The sequence below is a fragment of the Rhinoraja longicauda genome, chromosome 24, assembly GCF_053455715.1.
Source record: "Rhinoraja longicauda isolate Sanriku21f chromosome 24, sRhiLon1.1, whole genome shotgun sequence".
NCBI classification, from domain to species: Eukaryota; Metazoa; Chordata; class Chondrichthyes; order Rajiformes; family Arhynchobatidae; genus Rhinoraja; species Rhinoraja longicauda.
The window spans coordinates 27,151,647-27,170,665 of record NC_135976.1 but is presented as its reverse complement, the minus strand read 5'-3'; the positions used below and the strand labels follow the sequence as shown (position 1 = coordinate 27,170,665).

The 19,019-nt window shown below is 47.3% G+C and overlaps 1 protein-coding gene across 1 annotated transcript in view; it reads right to left on the bottom strand.

Annotated features, from left to right (window-relative positions):
* Positions 1 to 19,019, bottom strand: part of LOC144605327 (transcriptional enhancer factor TEF-5-like) — a 148,660-nt gene that overhangs the window by 43,425 nt on the left and 86,216 nt on the right. The window contains exons 5-6 of the mRNA XM_078420453.1: positions 16,192 to 16,203; positions 1,961 to 2,095 (exon numbers count right to left, since the gene is read on the bottom strand). Of these exons, the coding sequence (XP_078276579.1) occupies positions 1,961 to 2,095; positions 16,192 to 16,203 (147 nt within the window). The remainder of the gene's footprint in view (positions 1 to 1,960; positions 2,096 to 16,191; positions 16,204 to 19,019) is intronic.

Here is a 19,019-nt window from a genome sequence, read left to right as displayed (position 1 = left end):
GCCCACCGTGTCAGCACTGACCAGCGATCCCCGCACACCAGCACTATCCTACACAGACTCGGGACAATTTATAATTTTACTGAAGCCAATCCACCTACAAACCTGTCTGGCTTTGGAATGTGGGAGGAAAACCAGAGAAAACCCATGCAGGTCACGGGGAGAACGTACAAACTCCATACCATCAGGATCGAACCAGTGTCTCTCTACCGCTGCACAACCTTGTGTGTTGGCTGAAGGGTAAATGTTAGCCGTCGCAGCTGCGGCTTGCCTGCAGTCCGTCTGTCTTTTGTATTTTTTGTTGTTTTTGTCTGAATTGTAGTTTTAATATGGTGTAGGGTTTGTATGTTATGTTTGGGGGGGGGGGGGGGGGTGGGAGGGAACGGGAACTGTAAAATTCTCTCTCCCGAACGGAGACGCGACCTTTGTTTCTGTGTCGTGTCCCCGTTCCCGTTGCGGCCTACCAGCGGCCATGCACCTGGGACCACCTGGGGCTCTGGTTCGCAGAGCCCGCGGCCCGGACTCACCACCTGTGGCGCTGGCCGCCTTCGGATGCCGCGGGAGCAGCTGCGACTCGTCTCCGGAGGCTCCGGCGCGGGCCGCCTGGTCGTCGGAAGCCCGCAGGCCCCTGGGTGGGGGCCGACATCGGGAGCTCCGGCAGCGGCAGAGTCTTCGCCCGTCCCGAATCGCGGGGCTTGGGTTGGCCCGCCGCGGACCTTTTACCGTCCGGCGCGGCCTGGAATAGGCCGCGGGATTTTCACCGCCCAGCGGGGGCTTCAATGTCGGGAGCCCCGACCGCCCCGACGTGGCAACTCCAACAGCCTGACCGCGGGAGAAGATGGCAGGGGAAGAGAAAAGACATTGTGGCCTTCCATCACAGTGAGGAGGGGACTGGAGGAGACTCACTGTGATGGATGTTTCTTTTTGTTTGGTGTTAGTTTGTGATTGTATGTGTTATTGCATTTTTATTGATTATTCTTATTGGTCTTATTGTTCAACTGCGGGTAATGTTTCATTTCACTACACATTTATGTGTATGTGACAAATAAACAACTATTGACTATTGACTATTGACTATTGACATAACAAAGACGCCACTCGTTTTTCACCCAAGTGGTATTGTAGAGGCTTTTACATGTGCTCATTACTTCACTAGTTTAGTTTAGAGATACAGTGCAGAAACTGGCCCTTCGGCCCACCGACCGGCGATCCCCACACTTCAACACTACACCACACACACTAGGTACAATTTACAATTATACCAAGCCAATTATACCGAGCTACAAACCTGCACGTCTTTGGGAGTGTGGGAGGAAACCGGAGATACTGGGGAAAAAACCCAGGCAGGTCGCAGGGGCGAACGCACAAACTCCATACAGACTGCACCCGTCGTTAGGATCGAACCAGGGTCTCAGGCGCTGTAACTTTACTGCTGCGCCACTGTGCCAACTATAACTACTTCAAAATTTGGCACACACATAAGGTTGGAGCAAAGTTTGTAACTTAAGACTTCCTCACAGAAGAGGTAAAAGTGCCACTGGTTGACATGGCAACCAACTGGGAATTGGGGGCCATCACCCAAGATGCCTGAGTCAGCAGATGTTTAGTTTAGATTTTTTAGAGATACAGTGCGGAAACAGGCCCTTCGGCTCACGGGGGCCACGCCGACCAGCGAACCCCGCACATTAACATCATCCTGCACCCACTCAGGACAATCTTTACATTTACTGGGCCAATTAACCTACAAACCGGTACATCTTTGAAGTGTGGAAGGAAACCAAAGATCTCGGAGAAAACCCACGCAGATCACGGGGAGAACGTACAATCTCCGTACAGACAGCACCCTTAGTCAGGATCGAACCCGGGTCTCCGGCGCTGCATTCGCTGTAAAGCAGCAACTCTACCGCTGCGCCACTGTGACCCTATGTTAACAGGGGCCTGCAAGCAGATTGAAGACCCTTACCCTGGCTGTTCCTGAATAGGGAGCCTGTGGGATTGGTGTTATCCCCAATTTGCTCTGCATAGCAGTCGCTGAGACTATTTGTGCGGAAGACATGGCGGCCATGTTCTGGAGGGCCTTATCTTTTGAAGCTTGATCCTTTAAAGATAATAAAATACGGATTAGCAACACACGGCAGGGAAATAGATGACAGAAAATAATCAAATACACTGTAAACTCAATATGCGAAAACTGACAATGGGAAAGACCGATTAAAGTACTGTAACTTTGCCATCTTGCATGAAGTTAGATCTGCTCATTTTCCCAAGATTATAAAATTATTCAAGAACGTCTTATCTCACTGAATCCAACATAATCCATTTCATTTGAGGTATCAAATCACTGATACGTCTTCCTGAAAACAAGGTTCAATTTTTAATCATTTACTGGGATACTACAATGGACGAGACGCCCAAATATCGTCTCACAGTAGGATAGAGAAAAGGGGTCATTTTAATTCATGCTTGACTTAGTTAGGTTTAGTTTAGAGATATAGCATGGACACGGGCCCTTCGGCCTACCAAGTCCATGCCAACCAGTGATCCCTGTACACTAGTTCTGGTTGATTACTGTGCAAACACCTCATAAGTGATTATCTTGCACTAGTTCTACCCTACACACTAGGGACAATTGAAAGAAACCAATTAACCTACAAACCTGCACGTCTTTGGAACGGGGCAGAAAACTGGAGAACCCGGAGAAAACCCACGTGGCCACTGGTCACAGGTACAACCTCCATGCAGACAGCACCCATAGTCAGGATCGAACCTGGGTCTCTGGCGCTGTAAGGCAGCAACTCTACCGCTGCGCCATTGATCCATACTGTATGCAATTGGGCTATCGGGGGGAAAAATTATCTTGGGAATCTTTCCACAGGTTCTCTGAAGACTGGTTAAAACTGAGAGGATATTGGTATCAATTTTCCAAGAAATTACTTTGGGGGAAGATAAATATTGCCAGAAAAAAAAAGGAAAATGGTCAACTTTTGTCATTTGTTCATTCAAACTCTCTAACAAAAAAGCAATAGTTGTCAATAGAGTAAGGGTGGATTTATTCTTCTTGGATCATCTGAGGTCAGTTCTTCGCATTGCAAGACAGCATAGTCCTTTAATGGTCTTTCTCATGACTCCTAAATGCATTAGCCACATGTGGCCCTCTGGGAACAGCACGGAATTCAACATGAATGGTACAGCCTGCTGGAGTCCTGGTGAATGGGCTGAATGGCTTCCTCCTTTCCACCCCACCGCTACACAGTTCCCACCAGGAGGGGCTAACTTGCTTTATCCAAGATCGTGAGCATCGACTGCCATCAATTCTGCACAAGCTTTGCTTTAGACTTTAGAGATACAGCGTGGAAGCAGGCCCTTCGGCCCACTGGGTCCGCGCCGACCCTGTGCACTATCCGACACGCTCGAGTCAACTTACAATTTACAGAAGCAGATCAACCCATCAACCTGTACTTCTTTGGGATGTGGGAGGAATCTGGGGCACCCGGAGAAAACTCGGAGATAACTCATATATTGTCTTTCTGCTGACAACACAAGCTTTTCACCGTACCTCGGTACACGTGAGAACAATAGACAATAGACAATAGGTGCAGGAGTAGGCCATTCGGCCCTTCGAGGCAGGACCACCATTCAATGTGATCATGGCTGATCATTCTCAATCAGTACCCCGTTCCTGCCTTCTCCCCGTACCCCCTGACTTACCCCCTGACAAACTAAGCTCAAACCCAAAAACCCACGTGGTCACAGGGAGAACATACAAACTCCGTGCAGACAGCACCTGCAGCCAGGATCTAATTCGGGTCTCTGGCGCTGAGAGACAGCAACCCTACCTCTGCACTAGTGTGCCACACGTGGTAGCTGAGATGAGCCAGACCATAGACCCAGACAATGCTGATGTACACAATGGGTGATGTGGGGACCTGTCGGCTGTAGCTTGAGACCGGAAGGCCTCAAGAAGCACGAGGCAAAACCTTGGGCAGTCAGCCATACTGGGGGACCATGTTCCAATGCACGTGACATTGATGCTGCACTGTCAAAGCACCTCACGGGGAGATGATACGCATCTGAGGAAGGGCCTCGGACCAAAACGTCACCCATTCCTTCTCTCCAGAGATGCTGCCTGTCCTGCTAGGTTACTCCAGCTTTTTGTGCCTATCTCATGGGGATGATGTTGTAATGAGGTCGGGACCCACAGAAAATAAATATCGCTGGGCATAATTGACCTAGCTTGCATTTGTATGATTGATTGATTGTGGTGGTGATGAAGACATACACCATAATGGCGTTTAAGAGGCTTTTGGATCGGCACGTGGAAGTGCAGGGTACAGAGGGATACAGATCATGTACGGGCAGATGAGATCAGGCATCATGTTTGGCACAAACATTGTAGGCCGAAGGGCCCGGTTCTGTGCAGTACTGTTCTATGTTCGATGATTGAAATATAATATAAAGACAGGCCCTTCGACCCACCGAGTCCATGCTGACCATCAGTCACCAGTTCACACTAGTTCTATACTATCACACTTTCTTTCCGCTCCCTACACACTAGAGACAATTTACAGAGGCCAATTGCCTTCGGCCCACCGAGTCCACGCCGACCATCGATCTCACGTTCACACTAGCTCCATGTCAACCCACTTTCTCAACCACTTCCTACACACTAGGGACGATTTACAGAGGGCCAATTAACTTACAAACCCTTTTTGAGGTGGGAGGAAACTGGGGCACCCGGAGAAAACCCACGGGGTGACAGGGAGATCGTGCAAACTCCACCCAAGAACAGGATGGAACCCGGGTCTCTGGCACTGTGGGGCAGCAGCTCTACCAGCTGCACAGGGCTGCCAACTATCTCACTCCCAAATAAGGGACAAGGTGACGTCACTGCCCCACGTGACCTCACCCAGCCAGCGACCACGTGCTCACGCTCCACCAATGGCGGCCGCCCGGGCAGGGTGGCGGGTTGCTACGCAACCTCCGTTAGGCGGCGCCCGGGCCTCCGGACCTACAGGCCTACAGTGTCTGGGTCTACAGCATCCGGGCCCACAGCGCCACCCGGGTCCAATATGGGACCCAAAATACGGGATGTCCCGGCTAATACGGGACAGTTGGCAACCCTACAGCTGTGTCACTTAAATTAAGTGAAAGCAGGTTTAATTTTTGTTCAGGGTATGATTTTTGTTCAGGCCTATTTTTGCAAGGCAGAATAAATGCTTCCAGAAAAGTGTTTCCAGATATGCAAAGCCATGGAGCTATCCCAAGCTTGGCTGTAAACCTGGGACAGCTACAGCAGAAAGTACATAGAGTCATCGAATGATACTGTGTGGAAACAGGCCATTCGGCCTAACTTGCCCACACCGACCAACTTGTCCCAGCTACACTAGTCCCACCTGCCTGCATTTGGCCCAAATCCCTCCAAACTTGTCCTATGATTAGTACAGGTGTCAGGGGCTATGGAGAGAAGGCAGGAGAATGGGGCTAGGAGGGAGAGATAGATCAGCCATATTTGTACCGCAGAGTAGACTCGTGGGGCCGAATGGCCTAATTCTGCTCCTATCACTTACGACCTTATACCTGTCCAATTGTTTCTTAAACATTGCAATAGTCCCAGCCTCAACTACCTCCTCCGGCAGCTCGTTCCACACACACTTTGTGCGAAATCCTTCCTCCTTCACCTTAAACTGATCTCCCCTGTTTCTCGATTCCCCTCCTACGGGGAAGAGACTCTGTGCGACTACCCGATCTATTTCCCTCATGAGGATGTGGGGAGACTTTGCCTGAATAGTTCTAAACTGGCAGAGTAAAGGACTATTTTCATCATGGACTATGGCAAAGCATAAAGTGTGTAATAATACATTAAAATGTAATCCCAACATCTACACGAACTGATCAAGAACAAGTCTAAACACAACATCCTACACACAGAATAAGACAATCCCAATCAGCACCACTATCCTCATTTTAGTTTTGAGTTACAGCATAGAAACAGGCCCTTCGGCCCACCGAGTCCATGCCGACCAGCGATCACCCCATACACTAGCACTGACCTACACACCAAGGACAATTTCACAAGTTACCGATGCCAATTAACCTACAAACCTGTATGAGTTTGGAGAGTGGGAGGAAACTGGAGCACATGGACGAAATCCATGGTCACAGGGAGAATGTGCAAACTCTGTACGGACAGCACCCGTAGACAGGATCAAACCCAGGTCTCTGGCGCAGTAAGGCCGCAACTCAACCGCTGCGCCACTAATATTTCCATTACTTCTCAACCTCTACCACTTTTCCATTTTTTTTCTTTTCACTTACTCATGGTATTTATTTGTGGTTCATGTGTAATTTATGTTTTTTCTGCGTTCTCTGTCTATGCACCTGCGCTGTTGCTGCTGCGGGCAAGATTCTCACTGTACCTGGGCCTCACTGCACTAATGCCCGTGGCAATATAAACTCGACTTGGCAATTCGGACAAAAGATCATAACCTGTGACTTTTTAAAAAGCTTCTTTCTTCACAGACGTAGCATAGAAGAGTAGAGAGCCCACCGTGCCTGTGCTGGACATGCGGACAAAACAGGTCTCTTGGGCCTACATATAATCCATCTCCCTCAATTCTCCGCCTGTTCATGTGACCCTCTGACAAGCCATTATCGTATCCTCCAGAACAAGGGGCCACAGTTTAAGAATAAGGGGTAGGCCATTTAAAACTGAGATGAGGAAAAACTTTTTCAGTCAGAGAGTTGTGAATCTGTGGAATTCTCTGCCTCAGAAGGCAGTGGAGGCCAATTCTCTGAATGCATTCAAGAGAGAGCTGGATAGAGCTCTTAAGGATAGCGGAGTCAGGGGGTATAGGGAGAAGGCAGGAACGGGGTACTGATTGAGAATGATCAGCCATGATCACATTGAATGGCGGTGCGTACAGGCTCGAAGGGCCGAATGGCCTCCTCCACCACCTATTGTCTATTGTCTATTGTCTATTGTCTATTATCCTCATCCACCACCACCCCTGACATTCTGGCTTTGACATTCACTGTTATCTAGCGTCTCACAAGGCTGGTCATGGCACACATCAACTGCAGTAGCCCAGAGCATCAGGCCATAAGGAATAGGAGTAGAATTAGGCCATTCAGCCCATCGAGTCTAGTCCGGGGTTCACGTTGTCGACCTCCCCGTGGTGAGCCCTGTCAACTGACCTCAGTCAGGCGAACGACAACAAACAGAGACAGCAGAAGCAGAAGCAGCTTCATAACTTCTGCTGCCTCAAACACAAGAAGAAGAAGTCTAGTCCACCATTCAATCAAGGCTGATCTATCTCTCCCTCCTCACCCGGGCACAAAATACTCTACTGGACCTTTGACAAATACTTTCATAAGTCACAGGAGCAGAATTAGGCCATTTGGCTCATTGAGTCCACCCTGCCAGGATTGCTGCCCTACACAATATTTCCTGTTGATTGATCTTTGGGTGTTGACTACCTAACACTGCCGTCCTTCCCCACACCCTGTACCAAGGGAGTAGATGCCTGGTCAGTAACGCTAAACATGCTTTATATTAATGTTGTTAGCATGTCGTATGGTTCATATGTTCCAGGAGCAGAATGAGGCCATTCGGTCCAACAAGTCTACTCCGCCATTCAATCATGGCTGATCTATCTTTCCCTCTCAAACCCATTCTCCTGCCTTCTCCCCATAACCCTAAACACCTGCACTAATCAAGAATATATCAATCTCCGCCTTAAAAATATCTGTTGACTTGGCCTCCACAGCCGTCTGTGGCAATGAATTCCACAAATTCACCACCCTCTGACTAAAGAAATTCTTCCTCATCTCTATTCTAAAGATACATCCTTTTACTCTGAGGCTGTGGCTCTCTGTTCCTAGACTCTTTTCACTAGTGGAAGCATCCTCTCCACATTCACTCCATCCAGGCCTTTCACTATTTGGTAAGTTTCAACCAGGTCCCCACCTCAAACCTCTAAATTCAAAATAATTTCTGCTTTACCAGTATGATCTATCCCACTCCAAATACTCCAATGATTTTGCTGAACTTGGGTGCTGGACTATGGTCAATTTAAGGATAGTTTTCATACATTAATCATAATAATAATAATAATAATTAATAATCATTAATAATAAGGCATGAATTCACAAAAGAAAAAGCAATTTACAGAGGCAGAGAGAGGCGAAGCATAGAAACTGTCCCTTCAGCCCATGGAGTCAAGTGCTGCTTTTTAATGAGAATGATCAGCCATGATCACATTGAATGACGGTGCTGGCTCGAAGGGCCGAATGGCCTCCTCCTGCACCTATTGTCTAATGTCTATTAATCCTAACTAAAGCAACGCTACATGAATCCCAGGTTCTACCACCCACCGACAGACCAGGGGCAATTTAGAGTTGCCATTTAACCTCCCAACCCGCACACCTTTGGGATGTGGGAGGGAGCCAGGGTCTTTGCAGTCAGTGGGAGAACGTACAATCACAGGGACCACACAGACAGCGCCCAAGGTCAGGATTGAACTCAGGGCCCTGACGCCACTATGTCGCCTGTAGTTATGGCCCTGTCGTAAAAGATAACTCAGAAACCAAAATTTTGTAGCTTTGCATGTTTGATATCTGTTTCCTATTATAATCTGAACTTTAAGCGTGGAGTGAAATGCAATGGTTCCACCAGCTCAACTTAAAAGGAACAAAACGTCGTATTAAGTAGGAATCGGAAAATCTCGATTTAAATTTGAAGAAGTGGAAACATTGGAGCCTTTCATGTTTTAAATGGGTTATCATCAGCCAGGGAAGAATGCATACCAATCAAAACATAACTGATTCTTTTCATCGCGGACCAGAGGACACAGGTTTAGGTTGAATGGGAAAAGATTTGCAAGTTATTTTAAGTTATCCTGGGATGTCTGGCAAATGTTTATGAACTTGGGTTGCAGGAACCCGGTTTAAAATGACCTGCCTTCAACTTTTCTACAACCTATCAATTTTCTATGCGCAAAACCTCTGAAGCAGGAACCAAATATTCCTCTTGACTTCACAAGCAGAGGTCAATAAACGTAGCGGAGACTTCGGGGAAAGCTCAGTTCATTATCAGCAAGGTCAAAGTGCTGGATAAATTGGAGGGACTAAAACCTAAATCTCCTGGATCTAACGGTTTCGTTTAGTTCAGTTTATTGTCACATTATCTGAGGTACGGTGAAAAGCTTTTGTTGCGTGCTAACTAGTCAGTGGAAAGACTGTACGTGATTACAATCGAGCCACCGACAGTGTGGATACATGATAAAGGGAATAACGTTTAGTGCAAGATGAAGTCCAGTAAAGTCGGATTACAAATAGTCTGAGGGTCACCAATGAGGTGGATGGTAGCTCAGGACTGCTGTCTAGCTGTGGTAGGGTTGTTCAGTTGCCTGATAACAGCCGGGGAGTAACTGTCCCTGAATCTGGAGGTGTGCGGTTTCACACTTCTATACCTCTTGCCTGATGGGAGAGGGGAGAAGAGGGAGTGACCGAGGTGAGAACCCCCCCCTCCCTTGAATATACTGGTGGCCTTGCCAAGGCAGCGTGAGGTGTAAATGAAGTAGATGGAAGGGAGGTTGGATTGCGTGATGTGCTGGGCTGCGTCCACAATTCTCTGCATCCCAGGGTTATTAAACTCACAGCTGCAGAGATAGCAGGTGCATTAACAATGACCATTCAAAATGCCCTAAATGCTGGAATAGTCCCAATGGATTGGGTGTAGCACATGAGATGCTGCTATTTAAGAAAGAAGGGAAAGACTACGTTGGGAACAATGGATCAGATAATCTGACATCTGCTGACAGCACAGTGCTAGAAATCATTGGGTGGCACGGTGGCACAGCGGTAGAGTTACTGCCTCACAGCGCCAGAGACCCGGGTTCGATCCTGACTACGGGTGCTGTCTGTACAGAGTTTGTACGTTCTCCCCGTGACCTGTGCGAATTTTCTCCGGGTGCTCCGGTTTACTCCAGCACTCCAGGTTTGTAGTTTAATTGGCTTCGGTAAAATTGTATATTGTCTGTGTGTGTGTGCGTAGAGTAGTGTTAATGAGCGGGGATCGCTGGGCGGCGTGGACTCAGTGGGCCGAAGGGCCTGTTTCCACGCTGTATCTCTAAACTAAACTAAATACATCATAATGAGTCTGGGAATAGTACACTTAGAAAAATCATAAAATGAATCGACCTTCTATTCTGATGGACAAATCAAATTTGGTCAAACTAATAAGGCATTTTGGGGGAAGTAACTAACAGGATAGAAAGAAAATGAGTGGCCTTATAAAGGATGAGTAACAACATTTTGTGTGTTAGCAGGCAATAAGGACTAACAAGGTAGACACAAAGAACTGCAGATGATCGAAACATGCTTGGGATACAAGATACTGGAGTAGCTCAACATCTATGGAGAACATGGATGGGCAACTTTTCAGTTCGGGACCCTTCTTAGACAATAGGCAATAGGTGCAGGAGGAGGCCATTCGGCCCTTCGAGCCAGCACCGCCATTCAATGTGATCATGGCTGATCATTCTCAATCAGTACCCCGTTCCTGCCTTCTCCCCATACCCCCTGACTCCGCTATCCTTAAGAGCTCTATCCAGCTCTCTCTTGAATGCATTCGGAGAATTGGCCTCCACTGCCTTCTGAGGCAGAGAATTCCACAGATTTACAACTCTCTGACTGAAAATGTTTTTCCTCATCTCAGTTCTAAATGGCCTACCTCTTATTTTTAAACTGTGGCCCCTTGTTCTGGACTCCCCCAACATTGGGAACATGTTTCCTGCCTCTAACGTGTCCAACCCCTTAATAATCGTATACGTTTCGATAAGATCTCCTCTCATCCTTCTAAATTCCAGTGTATACAAGCCTAGTCGCTCCAGCCTTTCAACATATGATAGTCCCGCCATTCAGGGAATTAACCTAGTAAACCTACGCTGCACGCCCTCAATATGACTTATGACTGAAGAAGGGTCCCAACCTGAAGCATTGCCTGTCCATGTCCTCTAGAGATGCTACCTGACCTACTGAGTTAATCCAGCACTTTGCGTTCCACGCAAGGACTCACAAGAGTAGTTTTAGGGATCTTTGCCGTCACTGGGAGAACAGACAATCACAGAGCCCACACGGACTGCAGCCAAAGTCAGGATTGAACTCAGGCCCCCGAGTACTAATTACTAATTAGTACTAATTACTGCACATCCACCACAGAAAGTATCCTCTCTGGACATATAGCTTCTGGTAATGGCAACTACTCTGCCTGGGACCGCACAAGATTGCAGAGTTTGTGAACCCAGTCCATCACACAAATCAGCCTCCTCATCGTCAACTCCATTGCACCTCACCAGGTCGGGCAAACAGCTAACATAATCAATGACCACATCCACCTCAGTCATTCCCTCTTCCCCTCTGACTGGTCGTGTCTTGTATGTTCCAGATATGTTGTATGTACGTCATAACACCAACCTGTCCATCCTTCTTCATAAAGCAACATACCAACTCCAGATGTTAGTCTAGTAAGCTAAAGGGCAGCACAGTGATCGGGTTCCTGCCTTACAGCGCTTGCAGCATCGGAGACCTGGGTTCGATCCCGACTGCGGTTGTTTGTCTGTACGGAGCTTCTACGTTCCCCCCTGACCTGCGTGGGTTTTCTCCGAGATCTTTGGTTCCCTCCCACACTCCAAAGACGTACAGGTTTCTAGGTTAATTGGCTTGGTATAAATTGTCCCTAGTGTGTGTAGGCTAGTGTTCGTGTACGGGGATTGCTGGTCGGCACGGACTTGGTGGGCCGAAGGGCCTGTTTCCGTGCTGTATCTCTAAACTAAACAACACAAAAATCAAACTAAATCTTCTCTAAACTACTTCCAATACATGACCAGAACACATACACAAAGCCCTATAAAACTGGAGCACAACTTCAGATGGCAGTCTATTTTTTATTCTTTCATTGTGATGAGATCCAATTCACTGGATGTTTTCAAGAGAGAGTTAGATTTAGCCCTTAGGGCTAATGGAATCAATGGATATGGGGAGAAAGCAGGAAGGGGGCACTGATTTTGGATGATCAGCCATGATCATTTTGAATGGCGGTGCTGCCTCGAAGGGCCGAATGGCCTACCCCTGCACATATTTTCTATGTTTCTATGTCTCTATGAGAGCTTGCTTCCTGCAACTGTGTTCAGTTCTGGGCAGATGGAAAGATGTTGTCAAGCTGGAAAGGGTAGAGAGATTTACGAGGATGTTGCCAGGACTCGAGGGTCTGAGCTATCGGGTGAGGTTGAGTAGGCTGGGACTCTATTCCTTGGAACACAGGAGGATGAGGAGTGGTCTTATAGAGAGAGGTGTATAAAATCATGAGAGGAATAGATCGGGTAGATGCACAGAGTCTCTTGTCCAGAGTGGATGAATCGAGGACCAGAGGACACAGGTTTAAGTTGAATGGGAAAAGATTTAATAGGAATCTGAGGGGTAACTTTTTCATACATAGGGTATATGGAACGAGCTGCCAGAGGAGGTGGTTGAGGCTGGGACTATAGCAATGTTTAGGAAACAGTTAGACAGGTACATGGATAGGACAGGTTTGGGCGGATATGGACCAAACGCGGGCAGGTGGGACTGGTATAGCTGGGACATGATGGCCGGTGTGGGCAAGTTGGGCCAAAGGGCCTGTTTTCGCACAGTATCACTTTATGACTCTATAACTAGAGAATCCAGAACTAGGAGCATGCTTTCAGTAGAGGGGATCCATTCAGAGGAGGCCAATTGATGCGAGAAGATATTTCATTATGAAATGTTTGTAACTCTCCAGAATTCATGTTGGCACCGGATGTTTAGTCAAAGAATAGATTCAAGGCTCAGAAATGTTGCATCGTTTGGAAAGCAATGGAATGAGAGGATGGGCTAAATAGCCAGGAGCTGTTAACAGGCGACTGAACCATCCTACCACAACCAGAGAACAGTCCTGAACTACTATCTACCTCATTGGTGACCGGACTATCTTTGATCGGACTTTACTGGCTTTACCTTGCACTAAATGTTATTTCCTTATCATGGATCTTTACACTGTGAATGGCTCGATTGCAATCATGTATTGTCTTTCCGCTGACTGGTTAGCACGCAACAAAAGCTTTTCACTGTACCTCGCTCGGTACACGTGACAATAAACTGGACTGAAATGAACTGAACTGGGAACTGGGAACTGAGGCACATACGGATCTATGATCTTATCGTACAGTGGAGCGGGCTTTTGGACTATGTCCTGATTCCATTTCTTGTTCTTATGTTTTCTATCAACCCCAAATATCAAAGGATCTATCCCGGGAATGACTTAATATTCTTAGGTGACTGACATAAATTAGATACTGTTATCATCGACCATTCACCCAGTAGTTGCTATTGCCTTAAGACATGGAAGGAAGCTATCCCGGACCATCAAGTTCATCAGTTCTTAAATTCTAGGAGCAGAATGAGGCCATTCGGCCCATGACATCTACTCCGCCAGTCAATCATGGCCGATCTATCTTTCCCTCTCAACCCCATTCCCCCACCTTCTCCCCATAACCCCTGACACCCGAACTAATCAAGAACCGATCTATCCCTGCCTTAAAACAAAATCTTTTGATTGACCTCCACAGCTTTCTGTGGCAATGAATTCCACAGATTCACCACGCACTGACTGAAGAAATTCCTCCTCATCTCCCTCCTAAAGGAACGTCCTTTAATTCTGAGGCTCTGCTGGCTCAAGCCACAATCCAAGACCTCCACTAATGTTCCCTATTACCTATTCTGCACACATTGCCATCCATTCAACCACCCGCCCACACTGGGGGTAATTTACAGCAATCAACTAGTGCACCCACCCATTCATCAAGGAAGTAGAAGCACCTGGAAGAAACCCACACGATCATAGGACGGACATTTTAGTTTTAGTGAGTTTTTAGTTCCAATGATACAGCATGGAAACCGACCCTTCGGCCACCCGAGTCCATGCCGACCATCGATCACTGATTCACACTATAGACAATAGGTGCAGGAGGAGGCCATTCGGCCCTTCGAGTCAGCACCGCCATTCAATGTGATCATGGCTGATCATTCTCAATCAGTACCCCGTTCCTGCCTTCTCCCCATACCCCCTGACTCCGCTATCCTTAAGAGGTCTATCTAGCTCTCTCTTGAATGCATTCAGATAATTGGCCTCCACTGCCTTCTGAGGCAGAGAATTCCACAGATTTACAACTCTCTGACTGAAAAGGTTTTTCCTTATCTCCGTTCTAAATGGACTACCCCTTATTCTTAAACTGTGGCCCCTGGTTCTGGACTCCCCCAACATTGGGAACATGTTTCCTGCCTCTAACGTGTCCAACCCCTTAATAACCTTATACGTTTCGATAAGATCTCCTCTCATCCTTCTAAATTCCAGTGTATACAAGCTTAGTCGCTCCAGTCTTTCAACATATGACAGTCCCGCCATTCCGGGAATTAACCTAGTAAACCTACGCTGCACGCTCTCAATAGCAAGAATATACTAGTTGTATGCCATACCGCTGTCTCGTCCACTCCTGACACACCAGGGGCAATTTTACAGAGACCGATTAACCTACAGACCAGCACATCTTTGGGATTTGGGTGGAAACCGGAGCGCCCTGGAGAAAACCCACGCGATCACAGGGAGAAATGTGCAAACTCTGCATAGACTGCAACCGAGTTCAGGATCGACCCTGGGTCTCTGGCGCTGTGAGGCAGCAGCTCTACCCAGCTGTGCCACTGTGTAAAATCCACTCGAGGATCACCAGAGGTCAGCACTGATGCTGGGTCACTGGAGTCTGAGGCAGCAGCTCTACCAACTGTGCCACTGTGCTGTCCTAGCTTAACCACAACCCACAAAGGATAGATCAGCCATGATTGAATGGTGGAGTAGACCCGATGGGCTGAATGGCCTAATGCTGCCCCTCTGACTAATGAACTTACGACAGAAGCCTTGAACAATGCAGAGCTGATGAGATGCAGATAGACAACAGAATGCTGGAGTAACTCAGCGGGACAGGCTGCAGCCCTGGAGTGAAGGAATGGGTGAGGTCTCAGGTGGAGTCCCTTCCTCAGATGCAGTGTGGACATAAATACTGTTGTGTGATATGAACGTACCGACCTACTTTCGAGAGGATCTATAGAACTGTGAATAATGGATGTAGCTGCCCTGCATTGTATCAACAAAATTAGGTTCCAACATTTTTTGTCCAGTTTAATTTAGAGATGGAGCGCGGAAATAAGCCCTTTGGCCCATCGAGTCCTTTCAGTTTAGTTTAGAGTTACAGCGCGGAAACAGGCCCTTCGGCCCACCGGGTCCGCGCCGACCAGCGATCCCCGCACACTAGCACTATCCCACTCGGGACAATTTTTACATTTGCCCAGCCAATTAACCTACCCGTTAATGTCTTTGGAGCGTGGGAGGGAACCGAAGATCTCGGAGAAAACCCACGCAAGTCACGGGGAGACCGTACAAACTCCGTAAAGACAGCGCCCGTGGTCAGGATCGAACCCGGGACCCTGGGGCTGTAGGACAGCAGCTCTACCAGCTGTGCCACCGTGCCGTTCTAATGTACCCACTACCTTCAGGACATCACTGACCTGCCTCTGAAAATATTTTGAGGCCAACTATCCTTAGCTACTTTTCCATTTCTTTTCTAATGTTGGAGAGCAAAGGAGAAGGGATAGTTTCTCTATCTAGAAACACAGCATAAAACAAACAGCCACAGTTTGACCTCTGCCAGCCCAGGTTAGATCAAAGCTCTTCTTGGAATGTTCCCGCTAGGCAAACCGTTCCGCCTTCCAAAAGGGCAAATGGAGGCTATCAATTATTCCAATCCTTATCAGGGATATTTGTGCTGCTTCTCTCCATAAATTGGATTATACGGCCAATTGTGTGGTACTTTGGATCCAAGTGGTCATCCTTCCAATTGGATTATTGTAAAGCACTGGTTGCAAGGAAACTTCCTGAGTCAAGTTTTGATTACTTGGGTCTCAATGAAAGTTCATTCAACAAAATACATGGGAGGGTGGTTTTAGAAACGTATTTTGGTCTTAGAAGCAGTCCCAGAAGTGACCTGGGCGGGAGAGGTTCGATTAAAAAAAAAAATTACATACATGCATGAACATGCACACAAATGGGCAAAATAATTAGATACTTACCACATTCATTGCCTGGATTCAAGAAAAGCACATCATTAATGGGATTGAACACAAAATTTTCATTCAGTTAATCACAACAGTGAAACCTGCCCAGATTACCACAGCTCAAACAGTTCAAACTTGGGTGAAGGGGGGTTAAATTGGCTCCCTGCTGTAGATTTGTACCTTCACAGTGGGGCAATACCTCGACTGAGCAGGCACCTGGTTTATGAGGCCGTTAGCAAGATGAAGCTGAAACTCTGACTCGAATTTCTGCCTGGTTTAAGATACAACTCACGCTTATTTTGATGAGATAGATTTTGCTTAGTTCAGAGATACAGCGCGGAAACAGGCCCTTTGACCCGTCGAGTCCGTGCCGACCGCCGATCCCTGCACGCTAACACTACCCTACACACGCAGGGGACAGTTTTACATTTGTACCAAGCTAATTAACCTACAAACCCGCACGGCTTTGGAATGTGGGAGGAAACCGAAGGTCTCGGAGAAAACCCACACAGGGCACGGGGGAGAACGTTCAATCTCCGTACAGACAGCACCCGTAGTCGGGATCGAACCCGGGTCTGTGGTACTGTAAGCGCTGTAAGGCAGCGACTCTACCGCTGCGCCACTGTGCCCGCCCTGATGGTTGACCTTCTTGGCGATGCCTCTAGAATGATTTTGATAGTCCGATTCAAATTGTTTGCAGCAGCGCACAAGTCCCAGGAGCAGAGCGACGCCACTCGGCCCATCAAGTCTACGCCGCCATCCAATCATGGCTGGTCTACCTTTCCCTCCCAACCCCATTCTCCTGCCTGTGGACTCAATAACATTTTAAGGGTTGGCTCAATATTGCAAAGGACCATTTCTAAGCAGGTTTCACTGGACAGACAAAACAAAATGCAATCAATAGTGGTGAGAATTTTTTCAAACATGCAAAATAAATAACTTTTCAGGAATCACATTAATTCTACTGAATATTTTCCTTCAATTAAAAAAAAAAGTCTGAACTTCAAAGGAAACTGGTCAGAAAGCAAAACTGGCTGCAAATCTTCTTGGGGGATTAACTTGAAGCAAAGACTCCCGCTCGTCTTTGGTGTTCTACTTTCAGCATAAGTGCCCGTGTGCCTGGTGTTCATTCCTTAAAAAATGGTGAAAGACAACAAGAGGTCCAGAGCCCTCAGGTTCCCTGCTGACCAGTTCTCTTCACAAAGGTGGACTTGGTATTCACTGAACCTCTATATAATAAATAACATTTAAGAGCGAGAGAGGTCCTATACTTCTGACTCTTGCCCATAAGTCAATCATGTCCGTACTCTAACCTGGATATGACTTATGCTGAAGATGGCTCCTCGTGTCTGAACTGGCAGCTTCCCGCTAATTTAGAGGCAGCAGTTGGTTGGAAAGTGCAATACGGTAAAGGTGCAAATTGCTCCATGTTGGAACTGAAGTTAACTTTGCACCGATTAATTGTAAATATAGGTTAGGCTGATTTCAAGGTAACCTCGAATATTGCAAGTCTACTCAGTGCAGAAGTCAACGAATGTAAACCGTAGGGTTTTGCTTCATGTAGGTAAAAATGGGGTGATTTGCATTTATATAGCACCTGTTTCCCAAAATTCAAACGACTGAGAAATAACTTTTTGGGGTGCAGCCTCTGTAGGGTAGGGAAAATGGCAACAACCTTATACAACATTAAATCCACAATACAGAAGAATAATCCGCGTCAGTTCAGGATGAGAAACTGATAACCATTAGGACAGACGTTCATCTTCAAATACATTCAATAGAAATTAAGTCATTCTCTTTGGAAGGACAGATTCTTGATTAGTAAGGGTGTCAAAGGTTATGGGAGAAGGCAGGAAAATGGGGTTGCAAGAGAAGGATAGAACAGCCATGATGGAATGATGGGCTGAATGGCCTAATTCTGCTCCTATGACTGATGAGCTTATGACAGAAGATGCAGGGTTGATATAAATACTGGAGTAGGATGTGAACCTATCAACTTCTGGCATGGTGGCTACGTAGGGGTGCCACCTATCTCACTCCCAAATAAGGGACAAGGTGATGTCACTGCCCCGCGCCCCACATGACCTCACCCAGCCAGCGGCCACATGCTCCCGCTCCACCAATAGCGGCCGCCCGGACCGGGAGGCGGGTTGCTACGCAACTTCCGTTAGGCGGCGCCCGGGCCTACAAGTCAAGTCAAGTCAAGTCTACCTTATTTGCCACATACACATACAAGATGTGCAGTGAAATGAAAGTGGCAACGCCTGCGGATTGTGCGAGAACTACAAATAGAATAGAATTTTTTTTTTTAAAAGACACAACACAAAAAATAAATTAATACAGTAAATTAGTCGCTGGTGATATAAGAGTTAACAGTCCTGATGGCCTGTGGGAAGAAACTCCGTCTCATCCTCTCTGTTTTCACAGCGTGACAGCGGAGGCGTTTGCCTGACCGTAGCAGCTGGAACAGTCCGTTGCTGGGGTGGTAGGGATCCCCCATAATGTTGCTGGCTCTGGATCTGCACCTCCTGATGTATAGGTCCTGCAGGGGGGCGAGTGTAGTTCCCATAGTGCGTTCAGCCGAACGCACTACTCTCCGCAGAGCCTTCCTGTCCTGGGCAGAGCTGTTCCCAAACTAGATTGTGATGTTCCCGGACAAGATGCTTTCTACAGCCCCAGAGTAGAAGCACTGAAGGATCCTCAGAGAGACTCTGAATTTCCTCAGCTGTCTGAGGTGGTAAAGGCGCTGCCTTGCCTTACTCACCAGTGCGGCAATACTATTGTGTTGAAAGCTGAACTAAAATCAATGAACAGCATCTTCACATAGCCCCCCTTCTGGCTGT